At 44.9% G+C, this 21,693-nt stretch overlaps 4 protein-coding genes across 5 annotated transcripts; 2 read left to right on the forward strand and 2 right to left on the reverse strand.

The window, feature by feature from the left end:
• LOC131205546 (peptidyl-prolyl cis-trans isomerase 5) lies at positions 1-1,872 on the reverse strand. Of its 2 annotated transcripts, XM_058197688.1 has the most exons (4): positions 1,747-1,872; positions 1,609-1,660; positions 1,131-1,258; positions 1-713 (listed from the first exon to the last, which is right to left on the reverse strand). In XM_058197688.1, the coding sequence occupies exons 2-4, from the start codon at positions 1,639-1,641 to the stop codon at positions 314-316; spliced, it is 561 nt and encodes a 186-aa protein (XP_058053671.1). In that variant the 5' UTR covers positions 1,642-1,660; positions 1,747-1,872; the 3' UTR covers positions 1-313. The 2 variants fall into 2 exon arrangements, with proteins under 2 accessions (XP_058053671.1, XP_058053669.1); XM_058197686.1 differs by having other exon boundaries at positions 1,609-1,832.
• A 2,375-nt stretch (positions 1,873-4,247) lies between these two features.
• On the forward strand, positions 4,248-5,051 carry LOC131216705 (collagenase-like). Its single transcript, XM_058211261.1, has one exon. The coding sequence runs from the start codon at positions 4,248-4,250 to the stop codon at positions 5,019-5,021; it is 774 nt and encodes a 257-aa protein (XP_058067244.1). The 3' UTR covers positions 5,022-5,051.
• Positions 5,052-5,130: 79 nt separating this feature from the next.
• LOC131212790 (ankyrin repeat and KH domain-containing protein mask-like) lies at positions 5,131-9,440 on the reverse strand. Its single transcript, XM_058206811.1, has 6 exons — positions 9,305-9,440; positions 9,122-9,238; positions 8,862-9,059; positions 8,599-8,805; positions 7,683-8,530; positions 5,131-7,574 (listed from the first exon to the last, which is right to left on the reverse strand). The coding sequence occupies exons 1-6, from the start codon at positions 9,398-9,400 to the stop codon at positions 6,956-6,958; spliced, it is 2,085 nt and encodes a 694-aa protein (XP_058062794.1). The 5' UTR covers positions 9,401-9,440; the 3' UTR covers positions 5,131-6,955.
• Positions 9,441-11,161: 1,721 nt separating this feature from the next.
• Positions 11,162-17,977, forward strand: LOC131205889 (1-acyl-sn-glycerol-3-phosphate acyltransferase gamma-like). The gene is made up of 5 exons (XM_058198185.1): positions 11,162-11,640; positions 14,457-15,117; positions 15,189-15,721; positions 15,795-16,152; positions 16,229-17,977. Exons 2-5 carry the CDS (start codon positions 14,934-14,936, stop codon positions 16,375-16,377), a joined length of 1,224 nt encoding a protein of 407 aa, XP_058054168.1. The 5' UTR covers positions 11,162-11,640; positions 14,457-14,933; the 3' UTR covers positions 16,378-17,977.
• Positions 17,978-21,693: the final 3,716 nt, after the last annotated feature.

Here is a 21,693-nt window from a genome sequence, read left to right on the forward strand (position 1 = left end):
TCTTTTTCATAAAAATACAATCTTCTCTTTTATTTACCGAATATTGTGTGTTCAGTGTGATATCTTTTGCACATTATCAACCATCATTTCCGTCCGCGTGTTGTCCTTAACGTCAGCTTACCGTTCCCCCGCCGTCGGAAGTCCACTCGAAATGCATTATTTTTTATCTTCATTCGAACGACGGGTGACGGCCCGACGTAGATCTCGGAAAACAGAGGATGAGGCCAAGGATGTGTGCCAATGGTGGTGAATGATAAAAGTACGGAAGAGCCTCCGTGAAACGAGGCTCGTTCACACAGGGCGGGCGGTCACTTTATTCGGCATCGCTCTTCTCGACGGCAAACGGCTCGTCGACCGGGAGCGAACCAGAGTCCGCAATGACGACATCGCTCGTCGGCCGATCGCGCCCATCGGTGGCGGTTTTCTCAACCTTGCGCACAACATCCATACCTTCCAGTACCTTGCCGAACACGACGTGCCGGCCGTCGAGCCAGCTGGTTTGCTTGACCGTGATGAAAAACTGAGAACCGTTCGTGTCCTTGCCGGCGTTTGCCATCGACAGCCAGCCAGCTCCGTAGTGCTTCAGCTTGAAGTTCTCGTCGGCGAAGCGCTCGCCGTAGATCGAGCGGCCTCCGGTGCCATCGCCCTTGGTGAAGTCACCGCCCTGGAGCATGAAGTCGGGGATCACGCGATGGAACTTGCTGCCCTTGTATCTGTGTGTGTGTAAGGCGTGGAAGAAGCAAACACAACGATGATCAGTTAATTGATCGGATGGGAAGAACACGCAACCGCAGCTGTTCTTGCGATCAATGGGTTGAGTGGTCGAAAACCGGTTAAGAAAGTGATCGATGGCTCGCTGGTACTGGCAATGTGTACAAGTAGATAAAACTTCCTAAAGCAAACAGCGAGCTCATTGAACTTGGGGCGTGAATGAAATGATAAAAGCTAAAATAAACACCACCCCTTGAAATGCTATCAATGCTTTCCTTATGCGTGCCCTCTTCACGGAGGACTTACGCAGCGTTGCGGCAGTTGCCCGTTGTACGGAGTGTGATAATTGAATTATGCAAATGTCGGGTCGAGAACGTTCTGCCCATAAACGGCAACACTAAGTAACTATATCTACTTACCCTTCGCCGACGGTAGTCTTCTCCGCTAGCTCCTTGAAGTTGCGTGTCGTCTTCGGAACGGTTCCCCCGAACAGCCCGATCACGATGCGTCCCGCAGGTTTGCCGCCGATCGTGATGTCAAAGAACACCTAACCAAACAAAAAATAATTGTGAAATTATGTGTGTCACAGGAGGCCACCCTGAAATGGGCCATTGTGATCGAATTGGTGCTTGTCCCAACTACTTTGTTAAAAATAAAGCTTAATATTAAGGTCCTTTGGTATCGGGCTACAACACAAGGATAATCGAAGCCAGCTCTTCTCGCTAAGAGTAGGCTATCAAAGAAGGTGGCCACGTAGCCATAACGTTGGAGATTTCGTAACACGTTGCCACGCGAGATAACATATCAGCGAAGAAACAACCGCATACGAAATCAGCAAAAAGGGCGAGTCTTTATCCAGCGTGAGAAAAGAACGTGGCGTGCGGCGTCACCACTTACCTTGTCCGTCACTTTTGGTCCTTCGCCGGCCATTGCGCTAGCCACCAGAACGCTGAAAACAACCAGGAACTTCATTTTATTTTTCGCTTCTACCCAATCCTACTATGTTTTGGAACTAGTAAACGAAAAGTACGGCACCGGAATCAGCTGAAGATGCTGGAGAAACTTGCTTGATTTTCCGACCCAAGCGGCGGACCACCGTGATGAGCGAAAGCGTGATGAGCAAAATGAAGAATGAAGGCCCGTGCCAACCCTATAGAGAACTGACGACGGAACATGGCTCTATTTCAGAGTTCATTTTGCTATCGCGGCAGTCCACAGTGGGGAATTTGTATGAGAAAGGCGGACATATTTATTTTTAGGAAGCATCTATGGACTTTTTTCAACGTTTTTGTTTTATTTGCATGTGTTGTGATTTAATTCAATTTTTAATTTTCAATACACGCGTTCAAGTACATTAAATAAGCTTTTTTCGTTGTTTTAAACAAAATTTAATTTCTGCTACAAATCGAATGAATCGAATCGAATCAGGAAAACTAAGTTTATGGTTTTTTCGCTGCCTATAACCCAATAACATAGAACTAATTTTAGGGTGCCCAAAAATTTATTTTTATCTTTGTAGGAGAAAAATGTCAACTCAAAATAAATCCCTCTTCAAAATAAACAATTCATTTCATTCTTCATCATTTTGTCCAAAATTCAAATTTTCTGAAAATCTGAATTTCTGAGCGATTTTTTGGTTTTTCTCCCATAATTAACTTTTCTCTCATATTCTCTCTCGGTTTTTTCGACTCAGCGTTCCCGGTCCGTGGTTTTCGCTTGTAGGTTCGCAAACCTGACAAGACCAACTTTACACTGGGCACATGCGTTGTGCGTTTATATTGGGGTAATTCGCTTCTAAGCAAGTTTGAAATTTTTCCAGTTAGAAGGTTTTGTTTAATCCCGCCAGAAAACGTGATAAAAAACAAAAGAAAAATAATTGGTTATTGATTGTAACGTCTGCGCAAGTGGTAATGCGTAAAGAAATAGGGGAAAGAATTCAACCTGCAAATATAATCGAGAACATTTCAGATGATCCCATATGGGGACAAAATTATTGCATGCATGAAATATATATTCAGTAAATTTCAGTAATCCAGATCAACATTAAAATCCTGAATCCTGCTACTAAATAAAACGCCAAGTTTATTTTTGTAAGAATCCTAGAAAAAAAACCGCTGCGGCGAAATATTGCCTATCGCAGTTGCCGGTAGGTGGCGCTGCAAAATATTTGGCGAATATTTGAGTTTGAACCGAAAAAGTCTTTATCGGCCAGTTATTCCCAACAAGATAAAAACGTAAAAAGCTACGATACAATTGAGAATAGTTTAAGTGCAAAGTAGATATTAGAATATGAAGTAGTAAATAAAATTCAATCAAAAAATGTTCAGTATACTAAAACTAGTCAAGCTGAAGTGTTTTGGCGGGGAGTACTTCTTCATTACTTCAATATGAAGAAAACTGCTACGGAAGGGTCTTAAACGTATTGGACGAGCCTCGTCACCACACTGCCCCGCTTGCAAGGACACAGTAGAGTCGCCCGAGCATGTCCTAGTGACTTGTCCTAGGTTCGAGGAAGCAAGGAAACGCATGAACCTCGTGCTAGGTGCAGAAGTTGCAGCGGAAAGCGTTGTGGCGCTAATGTGCGAGACCCTGCTGCTTTCGATGCAGTCAGTGGGTTCGCGAAAACAACGATCACACGCGCTTGCTCTGGGGGGTACGGGGTTACGAGTGGGACAAAATTGTCCAGCCTCCCCTTCGAAGGTAACACCGAGCAGGTGATCCGAAGGGGGCTCAAGACGTTAGTAGGGGTGTGAGTAGATTACTTAGTAGATTACTTTAGTGGGTAGATCCAGACTCCTCAGAGACCGGAAATCCCACACTACCGGCTAGGACGTCTCGCCAATTCCTGAATGCCATGTGATTGATAAGAAAAATGTCTTATGGGTTCCATAAGAAAAAGAGACTGAAGAATGGTAATGAAAGAAGGAAAAGCATTTGCGAATAACTGCTTGCACGACAGAAAAGATTCATGCCGCAGTACAATGAAGGAATGACCGCAATACAAGAAAAAGTTGATCCGAATCACTAAGATAAGGAAACACCTGTCGTAAACTCGATTAGAAGATGCCTACATGCGACGGACTGGCCAGAAATAGTGCCGTCGCTAAAAATAGGCTTCAATCCACACCTGATTATCATGCCATTGAAGAATCGTAGCGAAATTCTCAGACATCCCGTTAATGAACTGAGCACAAGACCTTGCCAGTACTACGAGCTTACTTCCGTTTTTGTGTTGATTGTAGACACTACATCCATTGAGCCACTTGAGCCACATTATCACATTATGGCCAAGTACTTGTTTGAATCCAGCAAAACGTGGTAAAACCACCGTTTGAACCCCGCCCATTGGGTCAATGATCAATAAACAAAGCTCTTCATGTGGCGGAATTGTCGAACTCAAGTGTCCGCACCCGTGCTAATCTCCATCCGTAGAAGATCCTGCGTTGGGTACCGTTACTGAGATAAACTATCAACCGAATATAAAAGCAAGGCAAGCTTGGTAAACCGACAGAACTCAACCACGTTACCTCGGCGAGATGCAACCGTTTGCCTGTATTACCATTCTGCTGGCCGCGCTGGGCCTCGCCCAGGCCGCCCCGGGAGTTCGTGTCGTGAACGGTGAAACAGCAGAGCTTGGGCAATTTCCGTACCAAGTGCGCCTCACTCTGAATCTGCCGTTTGGCAAGCGTGCCGTTTGTGGCGGAAGTCTACTCAGCGACGAGTGGGTCCTGACGGCAGCTCACTGTCTGCAAGGCGTTGAATCGGTCGAGGTGCACCTGGGAGCAGTCGATTTTAACGACAACACCGACGATGGCCGACTGGTGCTGGTGTCCGAGAGTTTCTTCCATCACGATCGCTACAACCCGATCTTCGTCGTGAACGACGTCGGATTGGTGCGCCTGCCGGAGAAGGTACCGTTCAGTGAGCGCGTCCAGCCGGTTCGTCGTGCGACCGGACAGGAAGATTTTGCTGGCCGTCTCGCCGTGCTCAGCGGCTGGGGACTTCAGGAGAACGGTGGGAATGTGGCTGAGAAGCTTCAGTTCGCCACACTAAACGTGATTTCGAACAAGGAGTGCGCCAAAACGTACGGTCCGCTGTTGGTGAAGAAGACTACACTGTGTGCCCGCGGCGAACAGAAGGAATCCCCCTGCAACGGAGACTCCGGTGGACCGCTGGTGCTGGTAGACGACAACACGCTGGTCGGTGTGGTTAGCTTTGGGCACGCGACGGGATGCGAGCGGGGACTTCCGGGAGCGTTTGCGCGTGTTACGGCCTTCAACGATTGGATTAACGAGAAAACGGGACTGTAAACGGGCTACAACAGCAACCTTCAGAATACGTGAACGTGAAAAAATCAAATAAATTCGCCAGTAGTAGATTTAGTAGAAAAATCGAAATGCATCCGTTTAATTGCTTACTCGCTAATGTCCCTCCAATGCTTGAAGGCTATCGGTTTTGCTCCTATGCTAAGCACCCACTGGCACGGCGTTGTGTGGCGCGACCGTGACACAGTAACTCAGGCATACGATTTTGAGCACTACTCGGAGTCAATGCCACGTCACGGTAAGAGAAATCTTATCTTTCCTACTACCACTAGAAGCATTATTTACAATAGTTAGTATAGCCGAACAGGTCATCCCGATGGCTGGGGCCGCTTTAAATTTCGAAATTTCTGTACATTTTTTTCACGCCATTGCCAGCCGTTCACGCCATTCACGCCAGTTTTCCAGTGCCACGCATATCTGATTACCAACAATTGTCTGTTTGGCCATTGCGCAATTCGAACCGTTCTGACGGTTTCTGTAGTTCTAACTGTGGGAATTAAGAATGAGAAGCAGGGGGACACAGACGGAAAACTAATGGAGCACGTAGCCCACCGATCGGTCTAGGACCGACGGTATGAAAATTAGGAACGAAAGATTTGCGTGATGAGAATCCTCTGGACTGTTCGTCAAGTCAACACTATACATACGTCTTCTTCCCTCTAGTTTTGGGGGAAAATAATTGCAAAATGCTTATTGTACTTATGAGTCAGTGTGTTTATCCTTATATAGCTAGAATTCGCTTGGGTCTAAAAGTAATATTTGCAATCTTAATTCATTTCAAATTTCAGGATTTGCGCAACCTCAGAGCGCGTCGAGAGCATAGACGTTACCTTCCTAACTGCTCTTACTAATGTTTTGATTGCTTGTTCTTATTTCCGCCCCCACGCACTGTTAATTATTTCATCCTGTTTAAAGTATCTTAAAACAAACGAGCTAATTTGTTAGTTGCTAACAATCGAAAGTGGTTATCCTGAACAAGAAACAAATCCAAACAACAAATAGATTGGAAAACAAGTTTTGCTTCCCATCGTTGTTATCGTAAGTTTTTCTTCAATTCTTCACGCACACTTTCAACAAAAAAAATTAAATGGCAGAGAAGTTTGCTTTAACATTGCACCACCGGATGTCGACCGGAGGGCGCTGGTGAAAAGGATGATCTTTTTCTGCTATCTACTTTCTGTGCTGGCCCCCACGGTTTGTTCTTTCTTTAGTTTCTTGCCGTTCCAAGACTGTGTACAGTAATATTTGTTTTTATCTTAAAAAGATTTTGAGGTACAATGAGCACCCCGAGGTATGTTCCAGAATAGGTCGCTATTGTTGCACTGGGTACAAATTTGTTTGTTACATTCGCACGGTGTGCGATTGGGTTTGTGTGAAAAACCAATGAGAAATGTTGACTTAAGAAAAACAAGATAAACTATGTTTCAAAATCACTGGTGACGGATTGTAGTTAGATTTGTTAACGCTCATGGCAACGTTTGTGTGGGCCAATTCGAAGCCTCAGATCACAACACACAGTCTGAAACGTACAGAAAAGTTGCATAAGAACAAAAGCGTTCGACGGAACCAATACGACAAAGTGTTTATATACGTTTTCCCCGATTTTTTACACAACGAGGTTCTCCGTCCTCGTTCGTTCTATATACGCGCGTTGTCGTCCTCGGTCATTCAATACCGTCTACTAAATTGTACGTTTCTCCGACTCTCGCTTTCTCGCTCTCTATCCTTCTGCCTATCCACCCGGATCGCTACAGCTTGTTTGGAGGTCACAGTTTTAACATGTAGTCTAAAGGAAGCGCTGTTCGTGATATTATGTGTGTGTTAACGGATTTGTTACTGGTTTTTAACAAATTTTTCCCCTCTTACCATAAGGCCATCAGCGAAACTGTAAATAAATAATCTCAATCGATCGGAATCGATCAGTCGGACCGGATGATTTCGATGAAACTGCTCCCATTGCTGCTCTGTTGCTTGAGTGTTCGCACCTCCTTCTCGAGCTTCTCGACACGAGTCCGGTACTCCTCGTTCTGCTTCTGCGAAAGCTCGAACTGCTTCCGCAGGTCCTCGATGAGTTTCTTCAGTTCCACCATCTGCCGCTCGAGCACCTCCACTATTAGGCCGGTGGTGTTACTCGTGACGGTGGTGGCGGCAGCAGGAACGTGATTGTTTATCGCTATTCGCTGATGTGGCCTACTGACCGTGCGGGTACCGGTTTCAACCGATACTGTCGTATCCTGTGGCAGTTTGGTTGGTAGAGTGGAAATGATCTCCATACCTGTTGCGGTCCGCAGCCGCTTGACGCCGTCGGCCGAGGTAATGATGTGCCGACTGGTGGCACCGACCGTCGAGGACAGTCCGTTGACAGTCGTGGCAAGCTTGGCTTTCACTAAATCTTCCGAGGCACGAGCGGATATCACGTTCATTCCGGCGGTCGTTGTCAACGGAATGCGTTGGCCACTTTTCGTCATGACGTATTTGCCCACCTGCTTCGACGCAGTGGTTGTGCTCAATATCTGCGGTCGCCCACCGACGGGGATCCTTCGGGAAAAGGTAGAAACGACACCAATATTGTATTGTTCGAGTAAACGATCACCAGGCAATTACTTAATAATTGAATTGTACGGACACAAGGGAAGAAATATTTACCTCACCGAGGTCGATGGAAGCGCTTTTTTGTACTCTGCAGCCGGCGCTCGCTTCATGATGCCAACATCGCCACTACAAATTTGCTTAAACTCCTCCGGAGACAGTACCTTCAGCACCTGATTCGTCCTGATAGTTGCCGTCGGACCGGCATTCACGACGTGCACCGGTTGTTGGGGCTGCTGGCGCTGTTGCTGAACGTGATGCACCTGTTGATTCTGTGCCGGCGCGTACGAGCCAGCGGTCGAGGCGGTTTTTTTGATAATTTTGAGGGTCTTCGGTTTGTTTGCGGTCAAAGTCATCGTGTGCACTGCCGGGGAATTGTGCACCTTCGTTGGATGGGTTCGTGGCTGCAACTGTGGCGGCGTAGACGTTACCGATCTCGACAGTGGTTGCTGCTGAAGGTTTCGCGTTTCATTGAGCGCAAACTTGCCCGCTTCTGAGAGCACGATCTTTCGACCACTCTGGATGGCGGAGGTGATAAGGCTGCCAGTATCATCGGATGGTATCAGTGCGATACCATGTTCCTTCAGCATCTGCAGGGTACCGGAATCAAGATTTTTTGGATCCGTGTCGGTGCTCTGCTCCAGGTTCGTCATTGCATCGCTCATACTGTCCTCTCGTTCAATCAAATGGTCCGCATCGTCCCGTGAATCATCGGCACCGTTTTGTTGCTCCGTCAGGCGGCTACTACTGTCGCTGCTCAGATCCATCGTAATGTTGTCCTCCACATCGTCATCATCACCAACGCCGACGCCAGATTTCGAGTCGACTCCGTCAGTTGGTGGCCCTCGATGTCGCTCTTTATGCTGCTGCAGTTCGTACATTAAACTATCCGTTGCCTCTTGCACCTATCGTGTGGTCAACGAGTCTTGGTCATGATTCACGAACGACGGCTCCAGCGTTGTTTGTTACTTACTCCAACCTGTTCGTTGCTTGCCGCCCGCATCTGATTCGCTAGCAACATCACTTGCCACAGCTCGCCCTGGCCCGACTCCAACGCCAGCTGGATGGGAGTCTTGTCAAACTTTGAGACCACGTTCGGATCGGCACCGTTTTGCAGGAGCATCTCGACGATCTTACTGTGCTTCTGGTTTACCGCCCAGTGCAGCGCTGTCATTTTGAGCTGCAATTCAATGGGTTCATCATTGAGTAATCCAAACGGGCGGCCACGAAACATACCATATCCTTTGCATCGACTTCACAGTTGTTGCTCAGCAAGAGTTCTACGATTTCGATGTGGCCATGAAAAACGGCCAGGTGGAGCGGCGTCCGGTCGACCTTGGTTTTAGAGTCCTTGCTTATACCGGCGCGCAGCAGCATCTTGCACGTTTCGACATGATTGTATCGGGCGGCCAAATGCAGCGGTGTCGTTCCAAGCTGGCGAAAGAAAACGACACATCTTATTTTTTTCCTATGGTGTTCCCAGTTCAAATACTCACCCAATCCGCCGTGAACGGCGCCCCCCGGCTCATGAGCTCGTGTACCTTTTCTGTACAACCGACTTTAGCAGCTTGTAGAAGAGCTTTTCCGAGGTCCGTTATCGCCGCTTGGTACTTCTAAGGATACAAGGGAATGTGCTACGTGAGAAACAGTAACAGAATCGACAAACATCACTCACGTACCGCACCACCGGGCGTCAGTTTCTCGATCGATTCCTCCGAATCATTGCTCGTTATCATATCCATGCTGAGGTTGCCGAAAAACTTCTCCGCAAACATGATCCTCTTCGTGGCCCGTACCTCGGGATGTAGAGTGTTAGTGTTTTCTCTCCGTTCGCTGCGGCGATGGCCACAGGATGGACAGCGCAATCTGGGCGGTATTCACCGGAAATAAACTAAAGCAAGCTGCAAGCGAAAGTCGGAAGAAACCTCAAATCAAATCGTGCAGTGCCGCGCTCTGTCCCTTTCTCTCGCGAGACGAGCATCCGCGGTGCACGCCAATTCCAGTTTTCCAAAGCCCTAGGGGCCACCCTTTAGAGCCAACTTTCACCGTGGGAGGAAAGAATTGCCTCTGCACTCCCCACAGCGGTGCACGAACAGCAAGCACAGTTTCGCCGGTCCTGAAGGCGCCACCGTGTTGTGGGGCCAGCGAGGTCACTGCGGCCCGCTCCGGGCCAAAACAATGCACCACGACGATGAAGGAATTTCCACTGACCGTTCCAGCCCGTCGTCAGCGCGGTGGAGTCCAACTCGGAACGGAAGTGACTTTGGGCTAATTTTTCTGAACATTACCGCACGGGATGCCAGTGGATTCATTGGTGGGGGCCTTCGTCAGGCTCTGGCCTGTGCCAGGGAAGCAACACGCGGGCAAAGAACAACTTGTTTACCACTAAGAAAAAGAATTTCTACGCAAAGTTCGCGGTTGGCGTTCATTGAAGATTTTATTTTGTATCCTTCACTGCCGTGAGAATATTTTGACAGCTAGTGAGTCGTGAGTTTTGCGTGTGCCCAGTGAGCACTGATGGGCGCTGTGAAAAAGGGCACGTTTGTCAAAAAATACTACTGCAAACAAAACGAAATGGTAAAAACAAGTTTGAAGTTTTGAAAGTAAACTAAGTTTCATACGAAAAATTAACTTTCCATTTGCCCAAAGATTCATACGAAAAATTAACTTGCGTTCTCGAATTACGAACAGTGCAACTGCTGTGCGGGAGCGGGACAAAAAACAAACCCAAAACAAATTTGTCGCAATGATATATGCTTCATATTCATATTCATTCATATATGCATATATATGCTATAGAACATTGCCGTGGTTCGTTTTGGCGGTGCGTGGTTCCTTTGTTCGAATATACGAACGCGTTTGGTGACTGCTTCTTTTGATGCTTTCGCGTAACGCCAAAACAAATGAAATGTGTTTGTAATGTTCGTAGTAAAGGTAAATCAAAAACTAAAATCAATCCATTCTAATAATGAAAATATATTAATAACTAAATAAAAATTTCAGTGAATCCTGCTAACCGCCGAATTCAACATTCAAACGACCAACGCGAACAACATTCACAGGTTTTCCCAGCTGTCAACAAATGACGAACTGTCACTGGGGGGCCACATGAGGCGTAACGTAATGCTTTTTAACATTAATTTGATATTAATGCCAAACTGCTGCGCCTCTGTCAAAACGTTTACGGGTCGGCCGAGGCGTAAACCCCTAGCGTAAGTACTTTTTGCAAACGCTTTGCTTACAAACAGAGGATAATTTAAGTTCTTATTTGCTGGTATAGCAACAAAATCAAAAAAACATACAGAAATATTCAGAAATCAATTTATTTCTCTTGTACTACTATTTTCTCGGACCAAAAACACGAACGTAAACACGTTTGGCATTTCGTTTGTATATTTTTGCTGCCACACGAAACGTAAATGATTTGACATTACAAATTAATTTTACGCTAGTTGTTACGCCTCATGTGGCCCCCCAGTCAGAGTCCGTTTCACCTTTTGCTTTCCGTTTATTATCGCTTCAAGATTGTCATTTCACATCCGACAAACCAAAGAAACGGAGAGATTGGGTTTCACCCGACGTTGCTTTTCCGCGAGCCGCGTACCGCAAGTGCCAATTCGCAACAGAAAACTGGTTTTCGCTTTCGTCCGTGCGCGGATATCCGCGGTCGCATCGCTGAATCGCTGCCGATGCAATTGTGTTGTAAGTTGACCGTCGAGCAAACACCGTTCCACCGTCTCGTGTAGTGCGCGATAAGTGAGGTGTTAATTCTTTCCTAATACCGCTTGTGACGTGCCGAATTGTTGGATCATTGTTGGCGACTCGACCCTTTCGCACTAGCAGCGAAAAGGCAGAAGCAATACGGACCTTTTCGAACGGAAGCCCCGGCACCGCGTGTTTACAGCGCACTTTCCAGCTACAAACCATAACGCACGGAATCAGAACGGAACGAACACCGCTAAGGGAGATTAGCCGAAGCGAGCGTCAAGGGCACACCGATAGCGGAAGCGCAACGGTAACCTAACTGATCCTTCACAGCGGTGTTTACTTATTTTCTTCTCCCTTTTGCGTCGTACCACCGGATGTGTACCGGTTGTGCATATTAATCTCCGTGCACGCCCTTCAAGTATAGTTTGATCCGAATTCTCATTAGCTGCACTTTGCTTCCCGATCTGGTGGTCCAATCGGTTTTCCTTCCTTATGAAGCGGAGATTACCTGAGCTGCACGCCTTGAGCTGTATGCACTTGTTGCAGTATTGCGGCACCGTAATCACACACCAGCCTGTGGAGGGGCTGTGCCCATCGCCCTTTGTCCTGTTCCCGTTACGTCATGCCAATCGGCGGTGGAGACTTGTGAACTTTGAGCGAGTTTAGAGTTCATTTTAGATACTGTTGTCTGTTTTGCGTTTCACAGAAGACCTGAGTCTTTGAGCCTGAGCTTTTGCAATGCGACACTAACCCCAAGGCGCCACCCTAAGTGCGGAATACCTATTGAATGGCATCAAGTTTCTCTTCTATTGAAGGTACCTTCACACAAAGGTATTAACCTGTTGAGCAAAGGTTACTATGTTGTCGTCATGGCGAAAGTAACTGAGAGAAAGGAGTTTGATGGATGATTAGTACACGCAAAAAGCATGTCGTGCCCATCAAAGTACGGCCCGCTAAGGAACGGTGGATGGATGACAAATCTGTATCGCAATCTTGTCAAAGCCAGTCTCGGAATGTGGACAGTGAACGCTATTTGAGTGATTGATTGATGGACGCTGAACGGATGAGTTTGATCGATCGCCGGAAACGATCCTTTGAATGTTCACAAACTATGTTTGAAGTTATATAAACCTTTTTTTATTTAAACCATAACCAAACCAGGAAGCAAATGTTGCAGCATTAGTTAAAGTAGTAAAATATTTTAAGCGAAACTTCAAGTGAAATCGAGTGCTCCTTTTTAAATTGAATTTTCCTAAGCAATCAACTGATTCGTCACAATGTAGGGCTACCTGGCAGCTGGCCATAAACAGCGGTGTGCGCGCTGTGAGCCCTTTCCGGTTGGTGTTGATAATCGCTGACTGATACTGTCCACATGGATTAGTCACATTTTTAATGAACCCCATCTGATAGGACCGATACAATCAACTGTGTGGACCGGCAAGGTTCAAAGTTCCACCAGGTGGACTACAGATTACGCGCCCAAATGTACGAGGAGCAACGGAAAAAAATTAGTCGCGATTGCGGTGGTTTTGATTTTTCGATCAGTCTGTTTGTTATCAGTCAGTCTGTTTGTTATTTTCAATTTTTTGCCATAATTTGGTGGCAATTGCACGGTTCAGTGCAACCCTCTACCGCGCACGGTTCAGTGAACCACCTGAATGGGTGTACTATAAAAAGGCAACTACGGGCGATTAAAAGGCGCTAGATTTGTTTTTTCAATGGATAGTGTTACTTTAAAAATAGCCTTGTGAAGCTAGTGATCGTATTCTTAGTTTAACCGCTAAACATAGATGACGGCATCGTGGAAAGCGATCGTTTGCTTGGATGCTGCAGTGCATCGCTTCTAATAATCAATACCCTGTAAGCATTAAATGGTGCTTATGCTAAAAGGAACACGTAGACGTTAGGGGTTCCCTTTGTGCCAGAGCCAAACTTCAAAAATCAAGCTTCTTTCTTGGATTTCTTGGATGGTTGAACATCGTTCCTAGTCCATAGTTAAACTGTACAAGCAATATAACAGCTGACCACAATGAATCCATCTATTTGTCCTCGGCCGGTAACTGTAACGTTACGAGTGATCCGAAAATCACAACAGATAAGAAGGTACGGTGAAAGCTATCATCCCTTTCATGATAAGAAGCATGTCTGGCGTAGCGTAAGTCAACGACTGGAAGGTTTGTTTTTTCGCACGCCACTGCTGGTTATCAGCAGGCGTTTGCGCAATCAGTTTGCGAGGAAACATTCTGGCAGTATTGGCAAAAAGAAACACAATAATTTTGTGTGAAAAGTGTTTTATAGGATACATTTGACAACCAGCACTACTCGCACAGTCTAAAAGTAATCACTGCTCTGTGGTGTCTTGTTTACTGGAACCTTAATCTTTAATCCTTCACTGCTGTCTTAATGTTCCTTCGTTTATCCTACGCACAAGAGAATTGTTGATCCGGTGACCAACCCATCTGTAGCGAACCGAACCGCGACAGGGGACGAGGAATGTTTTAGATTAACGGTCGCTAATCCCCACCGAACCAAGTGTGGTGTCTCGTGACTCGCAGGATGTTAGAATTTTTTCCTTCCCCTGTTATCACTTTCGTACACCGTGCACTGGTCATGTTTTCTACTAGTGGGCCTAACTAACTCTCGCGAGGGATTTCGACCGCCAAGGCCGATTTCGCCTGCATTCTTACAATGACGTAGGGCCGTAGTGGGATTAGCTTGTATCGATGCGATGTGCGAACTTCGACCTGAGATTATGTTGAACACTTATCATTATCTTGTCGTGGAGCGTTACTTAGAGGGGTTTATTTTTATCTATTTTTTATTGCAAGTTGTTCGAGTGTGTTGATAGAAACACGCGCACACGTGCAAAAAACGAGAAACATTACATATAATGGTTAAGTTATGATTTTAGTGATAACTTCTGAAACAATTTCTCGTGAAAAGTGTTGCCAAAAATAAATTAAGATCTGTAATATCTTGGCCAATTTTGTTATTCTCTTTGAAATGATCGTTTGTTTGAATATCCTTTCGGATTTGCAAAACCCCAATTATTATCATTTGATCATTTTTTGATTGTCTTAAGGATTTTATGTTAATCTTTCTTCGTTATTGACACATTTTCAGATCTGGAGCCTCAACTTTGAACTGCCTTAAAACGATGAAAAAGCGAGGATAAGCCCGAAGACCCCGGCGACCACAAAGTGATTCCGTATTTTGGTTTTATAAACCCTCTTCCCAATGAGTTGTTATCGGGGATTAACGAAAGCAGAAGGTTACTTACAGTGGCTCAAGTTATGATGGTTTAATGTACGGGCGCACAATAGAGTACTTTGGTAGTTGTTTGTTCGCGGCACACGTTAACCGTAGCGATACTGTATAGCTGTTTGTTTTGCGCTTTAGTTAATTGATTTTGAGTTTTTCGTGGTTTAGTAGTGAACCTCGCGATAGGTTCGCGATTCTGTTTGCGTAAGCGGCCACAAACACTGACTGCGTTACTCCATCGAAAGCGCAGCAGTACATTCTGTTAAGTGCGGGTTTTCAGTTAGTATAAAAAATAAAATTAAAAAGGCCATTGTAGTAATAGAAGCACAAATCGTTATCATGGCGGGCTTTCTGGGAAGGATGAAACAGTCGACCCTGGTCCATCTTTGTTTCGCGATATCGTTCTTCACCTCCGGGCTAATCATCAACACCATGCAGTGCATACTGTACGTCGGACTGAAACCATTCAATAAGCGCTTGTACCGAACGATTGGCTATTACCTGTGCTATTCGTTTTACTCGCGTAAGTTGTGCGCCCTCTGTTTACCTTTCCAACGTCCCTTTGTGAACATAGAACCGCTTTTTGTTCTTCAGAGCTCGTGTTTCTGGCCGACTGGTGGTCGGATACGACGCTGCACGTGTACATTAGCGACGAGGATATGAAGTACTGCGGCACGGAGCACGTTCTGCTGCTGATGAACCACACCTACGAGGTCGACTGGTTGATCGGATGGATGCTGTGCGAGAAGGTCCGCGTGCTGGGCAATTGTAAGGCGTACGCAAAAAAGGTCATCCAGTATATCCCCACGATCGGTTGGGCGTGGAAGTTTGCCGAGTTTGTGTTTCTCGAGCGATCGTTCGAAAAGGACCGTGAAATCATCGGACGGCAGATCAATGAAATCCTGGACTATCCCGACCCGGTGTGGTTGCTACTAAACGCCGAGGGTACCCGATTCACCGAGTCCAAGCATGCCGCATCGGTAAAGTTCGCCGAAGAGAAAGGTATGGTGCCGCTAAAGCATCACCTAATTCCGCGCACCAAAGGTTTCACGGCCAGCCTGCCGTATCTGCGCGAAAAGTGCCCGTCTGCGTTGGACATTCAGCTTGCGATCTGCAAGGACTCGTCGGTAAGAAGGCGACACGTACTGTGGGACACAATGGTCGATTGGCTAGTTGTTACTCGTTGTATCATCGGAACAGGTTAAACCGACCATCTTCAACATTCTCAACGGTAAGCCGCTTACGGCGCACATGTGTGTCCGCCGTTTTCCCATCAAATCGTTGCCGCAGGACGAAAAAGAGGCAGCCGAATGGATGCAGAATCTGTTCCGCGAGAAGGACCGAATGCAGGACAGCTTCCATCGGACGGGTAGCTTCTTTACCGATTCCGGCATTGCCGAGCGGCCAAAGATAACGCTACAGCGCCGCCCAATGACCCTGCTCAACACGGTGTTCTGGGCTGTGGCCACCCTAACGCCAATGCTCTACTATCTAATGAAGCTGCTGTTCAGCGGAGAGATTCTATACTTTTCGATCGGTGCCGGGATCATTTTTGCGTGTAAGTAGCGGGTACCGCACGGTGAGAATGGTAGATGCTGGGCACTAATTTAATTTGTTTGTACATCTACACATAGTCTACATGCTGATGGTGAAAGCGATCGGTATGTCGAAGATCAGCAAAGCCTCGTCGTACGGTGGTGGTGCGGTGCAGAAAAATGGCCATGACCAGAACGCTGCGCCGGATGCCACGTCGCTGTCCTCCGAATCGGATAAAATGAAGTAGACCAAAGGAAAAGAAAGGCGCGTCCCGAACCTCTGTACTCTTGGCACAGAAAGAACCACAAAACAGGCAACACCCAGGATAAGATGTTTACACTTGAGATCTATTTACACGCGTCACGGATATTAGTCGATTGGAAAAGAGGTAAAAAGAGGATCAAGAAAATTCCCGCCCAATCGCCCAGTAATTTCCTTTCAAAGAATGCACAAACTCTAGTGTGTGTTGTGGAAAGCGGCACAAACCGATATGTTGGATTGCTGGATGACGCAGGGCAAACGTCTTTTTGTGGATGATATATACATATACACCGAAACAAATACCAATATTATATACATATATTTAAAAGGGATTTTGAAGCAAACAGGAGAGGCGCTGCATGCACACAGAACAAAGAAGAGGCCAAATGCGCCGATCGAAGTCAGATCGTGAGAAGCTTTTTTTTCTATACAGCAGCAAACAACTATTACCGTTGCACGCAGAGCCCATCGAGGTTCTAGCACCGGTTTGGCGCAATAACGAATACATTATTTTATAACAGTTTATTTATGGCAAAGCGCAAATTAATACTTATTAGCAAAAATGAAAAGCACGTTTTGATGATCTAGCCGTGCGGGGCTCCTTACGAGAAGAAGGAGCAAAAACTATTACTAAATTTACAGATTTATGGAAAAAGCGGAGAGAAGTTTTGGATCGGACAGTTTTTGGGTGAACTATAAATGGAAACTTAATCGAACACACATACTAAGAATCGAATGTTTAGGGATCTTTTTTTTTAAATATATTCGAACCTCTCAAATGCTCGTTTACGTTTTAAAAAGCGTTCAAATTAGGGATCCAATAACGAACAAGAGACACGTGCGCGACTGCCGTCAGTTTTAGTGTGTCTTCCTGTTAAGCAATTGAGTGGAAAATTAAACTTTCCATGCCAGCGTTTTTGGCATCGCGCATCGCACAACGTTTGTAGCAAAGCTCAATCCATGCCGATGAATATTGTAGCTCCATCCGTTCCTTATAAGTCGTACAACAGAGAGCTAAACGCTAGAGGGGAAAACGACACTAAAGAAAACGTTAATCCTCTTCTTCCTGTCCACGAGAAAGCAAAATCTTGAAATCCAACTGATGAAAGTTACGCTCACCTATCTTCCAAAGTGTGGCCCACGTTTGGCGCACCAAATGCAAACCAAAACACTGTGCGAAGCGCTTCACCCGTAGACTGTCCAAACGTGTCACCACCTTCCGTGTAGCTAGCCGCCCTTTCGAAAAGGGGACCCCAATCGTAGTGCGTGTCTGTCTCTGCTATTGCTGGATTCAATCGAGCAAAACTGTTAATGGTTTATCAGAAACTCCAGAAGAAAGTGTGTTATAGGTTAGTGTGTAAGCACGTGTTTTCTTTCGTTTTGCTTTGGATCGTGTAAAATCAACCTGTTTTTCGTCGTGGGTGTCGTTTTAACTTTGTTTCTACGTTACTAATTAGCTACTACTAACCAGTGAGACGTCGATCCGGAGGACGTTCGTGGGGGTTTGAAGACGACAGTGATCGGTAAACGGATGCACCACCGCCATCACCACCAACTCCTTTACCCTTGATAGAAGTGAATAAAAGCTGTGCAAAAACAAAAACTGAAAACGTTTGCAGTATTGTTTTGGTTTTCTCATTTATTTATCGCCTTCGTCACACTTGTCTGCGTAATCGTGCGCTTCAATTGTGGAATCTTCTTGATTAATGTAATCAAACTTTTTTTCTTGTTTTTACCAATTAGCTGCTATGTTTTGCGGGTTAGTTTGTTTGGTTTACCTCTTTTCTACTTTTACACATCCTCCTCAATGGATCGGCTGCTGTGTATAGGTTTAGACTTGGTTTCAGTTTAGTATTTAGTGCTGTATTGGCCACCCGGAAGCGATCGATCGTTTGCAAAACTCCTTTCTAATGTGTTTCGTTTACGTGTCGATCATTTAGCTTTACTCATTATATCAGACAATTTTCTTGTTAACATTCACTTTTCGCGCCCACCCTATGTGTGGCGCGGTGGCGCAGTTCGTTGACCCGAGAGGGGTCAAGCTTTTGTTTAGTTTGTTTCATTAGCTCCTTAGTTCGACTACTGTAAGATTCTTCTACAGACTGGAGAATTTTATCGTACACAACTAAAACTGTCCAGGGGTGCCTAAAACAAAGCTAGTTTTGCCGACCTCTTCTACAGTTCCTACGTGCACTGTTGTCAATCGGATATTGCAAACCTCCAATGGCCATTTTTCTTGACCTATTGAACGGTTTGGTTTTATATTACATTACATCTTTCCGGTTTAGCTGAAGAGGTGTAGTTGTACCTCTTGATGCACTAAATGGTTCGATCGCTACGAGTTTTGATTGTTTTTTCTTCTGTTTGTATCTGAAAGTTCGTTGCATAGGCCACTCAAAATAATGAAGTATTTGAAATAGTGTCGCACTATAGCTGGCGCTTCTCTGACAATCACTAAACGATGGTGAGTAAATGTAAAACATTTTGATATCGCATCCGCTCAATCTGTTTGTGTAACATTGTGGTCTAAAGTTCTAAGATGGTTGAGAGATCAAAAAACATGGTCCATAATGGACCATAATGACTGCCCTTCGCCGAGACAATGCAATCCGTTTGCTTCCAAACCTAAACCATTAACCAAACCGGTTCGGAAAACAATTGCACTGGCCCTTCCATCGTTGCACACGGGATAGCGAAACCAGTAAGAACCATTTGTATTTTAATTTCTGCATATATCCGGAAAACGTCCGGAAACCCAATTGAATGATCTCTCTTTCTGTCTTTCTCTCTCTTCTTCTTCTCTCTCTCTTTCCTTCTCCCTTTCTCTGTACTCAACAACCCTGCAGCGCACATCAACGTGCCACGTGTCGCGATTGCGAATGCAATATTTCAATATTTTGTCGTCTGCCCGGACGTGCTCCGCTGGTTTGTTTCGCATGCCGGATCAGCAATAAATTACAATAATCTTTCAGTAAAAGTACTCAAATGGTGTACGCATTTTGAAACAAATGCTCTCACGATTAATACGTTTGTCTGGTCACATCGCCACGTTGTTTTCTCTAATTTTTTTGTATCATTTTACCACTTTTACTGCCTTCCGGTTTGTGTGTTTTTTCCCGGTTCGTTTTTTACATTCTCACGCAAGGAATTGATTAATTGCATTCAATAAGGTTTTTATTTTTGTTTCGTTTAAATTTTTTTTTTTAATTTTAGTCCTTCTTCTATTACTTCGCCCGATCGCTCGACATAGTTTTTTTCAAGTATTTGCTTGTTTCTTGAAGGTTGATAATTGTTTAAAACACATCGAAACAATTCTATAATCAGCTCAAAATATCGTTACCAAGTTTCTATTGACCTTGTTTCGAAACTTTATCCATCTTTGCGAATTTTGAAACTTTGCGCTTTAATCCATACTTTTTGGTGTGTTTAAGTTGGTATACCGGTCCTTCATTTCCGTTTCTCATTTGCAGATCATAAATAATATTTCATTGGGTTAAAAAGATTACAGAAGACGTAGATTGACAAACGTGTCTTCAGCTGTTTTTTAAATTTTCTTTATCGTCCTTTTTGTTTATCATTATTAATCACCCATAGGGCCAAAAGTTGGAAGCTGCGCTATTTCGGTAATAGTCGAGAAAAGTCCAGCAATTATACCTTGCAGTAGAGAACCATTAACCATTAAGTGCCCCTTCGCGGGGCCAAACACACCAACGTAACAACGCAACGGAGAGAGTATGGAGAACCTATTGACTTGGAAGTTGGAAAAAGGACAGCATCAGGCAAAAAGTTAACAGGCCCATGTCCGTCGGTCGGTTAAGCAAAACGGTTAATTTTAACGACTAGTTGAGATTTTTGTCTGTTTTTTTAATAGATAACAGTTGTTTTTTCATTTAACTTTGAGACTTACACGTTAGGATGGCTCGCGTTTTGTTAGGTTAGGTTTTTGCTTTAGTTAGAGGGAGTTCAAGATAAGAGCGTAAAAAACATGGAATACAGTGGCGATTTGAGGCAAACGTTTTGTAGTAAAGTACGTGATCAGGAGCACAATTGGGCTCGTGTTAGATAATAATCTCCCGACACCGTGGTTGCTGTGGCAACGCTTCGCAAACGGCTACGCTACTAACTACTGACCATTGCCCTTCGCGGTAAACTACGCATCGCTGTCACGCGGATTGGCGGTGTGCTGCGAAATTCTTCCTCTAAATATACTCATTCTTGTAAATGGTTAAGCTTAAAAATGTAAATATGATAAATATTGATTTAAATTTCGGGATGTTGTTTGTTGCAAGTTGTTTCGTCCCTCCGTCCCTTCAGCCTCAGCCATTATGTTTCCCCATTGATTTAGCGAATGTTGGTTGTAATGTTATCTCAATGTTTGCCTCTATTCTTTTACTTCTCTTACACACTGCACAAGAGAATGCGGTCCGTCGTCAAGTATGCAAATTTATTTGTTGTAAAATTTATGTTTTAGTTGTTATCAATGTTTAGTTTGTTTTCTTTTCTTTTTTCGTTTTCGTTAAGTTGAAACGCATTCTTCTTACTATTTTGTTTAACAATCATTTCAATTGAATCAGAATCCATTTACGGCGCACGGCAATATAGGGGGTAGTTAAGCGTGGGAAAGTTTAAATGGTTTTTTTGTTTGCTTTCATGTGTTGGTTTTGTTTGGCTGTAATCTGTAACCATTCGTCTTACTTTTATCTTCTAACCACGCGCACACACATTTCCTTCTTTCTCTGTATTGCAATAGTTTTGTTTTACGTTGCTCCATTCGCTTCACTTTGTATACAAAATAGCAGGGGAAACTGTAAAAATGTTAACTAATGTTTATTTTTCCGCATCTCGTCTAATATTACGTGTATGCCCCCCTCCGATGCACTCGATTACCACACTTTCTCCTGGGCCCCTGGTGTATGATAAATTTTCTCGTTTCAGGATGCTACGTTTCGGGGGTCCTGTTGGAACTGCAGGTTACTACAGCAGTACTCCGTGTTTGCCGCCGTTACTATTGCTACTTGCGTTTCTAGGTTCAATCCATTTGCTTGGATTGCGGTGATTTTTGTCAGTTACCCACATACCGGCTCTTGTTGTCGCGCCCAAGCTAACCACTATACTATTCGCTCACGTGTTACTTCGCACTATATATGTAGTATATTAATTTTTTGTTTATCGTTAAATGTTAATTGTTAGTGTCAGTTTTATAATATTTGCCCTCTACGAGCCCATTTTACTAGTGTTCGTACCGTTTATATGATTAGTTGGTTAGCTTGGTTCAACATTTGTAGTTTGGGATATTAGGTCC

Source organism: Anopheles bellator, chromosome 1 (assembly GCF_943735745.2).
Source record: "Anopheles bellator chromosome 1, idAnoBellAS_SP24_06.2, whole genome shotgun sequence".
In the NCBI taxonomy this organism is placed as follows: Eukaryota; Metazoa; Arthropoda; class Insecta; order Diptera; family Culicidae; genus Anopheles; species Anopheles bellator.

What these genes read in the sequence shown, in the direction of transcription:
- LOC131205546 (XM_058197686.1), bottom strand. Translation starts at nt 1,683, where the DNA reads ATGAAGTTCCTGGTTGTTTTCAGCGTTCTGGTGGCTAGCGCAATGGCC. An exon ending in GACCAAAAGTGACGGACAAG is followed by an intron (nt 1,259 to 1,608) that starts GTAAGTGGTGAC and finishes TTGTTTGGTTAG; the next exon opens with GTGTTCTTTGACATCACGAT. An exon ending in AAGACTACCGTCGGCGAAGG is followed by an intron (nt 714 to 1,130) that starts GTAAGTAGATAT and finishes ACACACACACAG; the next exon opens with ATACAAGGGCAGCAAGTTCC.
- LOC131216705 (XM_058211261.1), top strand. Translation starts at nt 4,248, where the DNA reads ATGCAACCGTTTGCCTGTATTACCATTCTGCTGGCCGCGCTGGGCCTC.
- LOC131212790 (XM_058206811.1), bottom strand. Translation starts at nt 9,400, where the DNA reads ATGTTTGCGGAGAAGTTTTTCGGCAACCTCAGCATGGATATGATAACG. An exon ending in AACTGACGCCCGGTGGTGCG is followed by an intron (nt 9,239 to 9,304) that starts GTACGTGAGTGA and finishes TTGTATCCTTAG; the next exon opens with AAGTACCAAGCGGCGATAAC. An exon ending in CTTCCATCGACCTCGGTGAG is followed by an intron (nt 7,575 to 7,682) that starts GTAAATATTTCT and finishes CTTTTCCCGAAG; the next exon opens with GATCCCCGTCGGTGGGCGAC.
- LOC131205889 (XM_058198185.1), top strand. Translation starts at nt 14,934, where the DNA reads ATGGCGGGCTTTCTGGGAAGGATGAAACAGTCGACCCTGGTCCATCTT. An exon ending in GTGCTATTCGTTTTACTCGC is followed by an intron (nt 15,118 to 15,188) that starts GTAAGTTGTGCG and finishes TTTGTTCTTCAG; the next exon opens with AGCTCGTGTTTCTGGCCGAC. An exon ending in TGCCGGGATCATTTTTGCGT is followed by an intron (nt 16,153 to 16,228) that starts GTAAGTAGCGGG and finishes ATCTACACATAG; the next exon opens with TCTACATGCTGATGGTGAAA.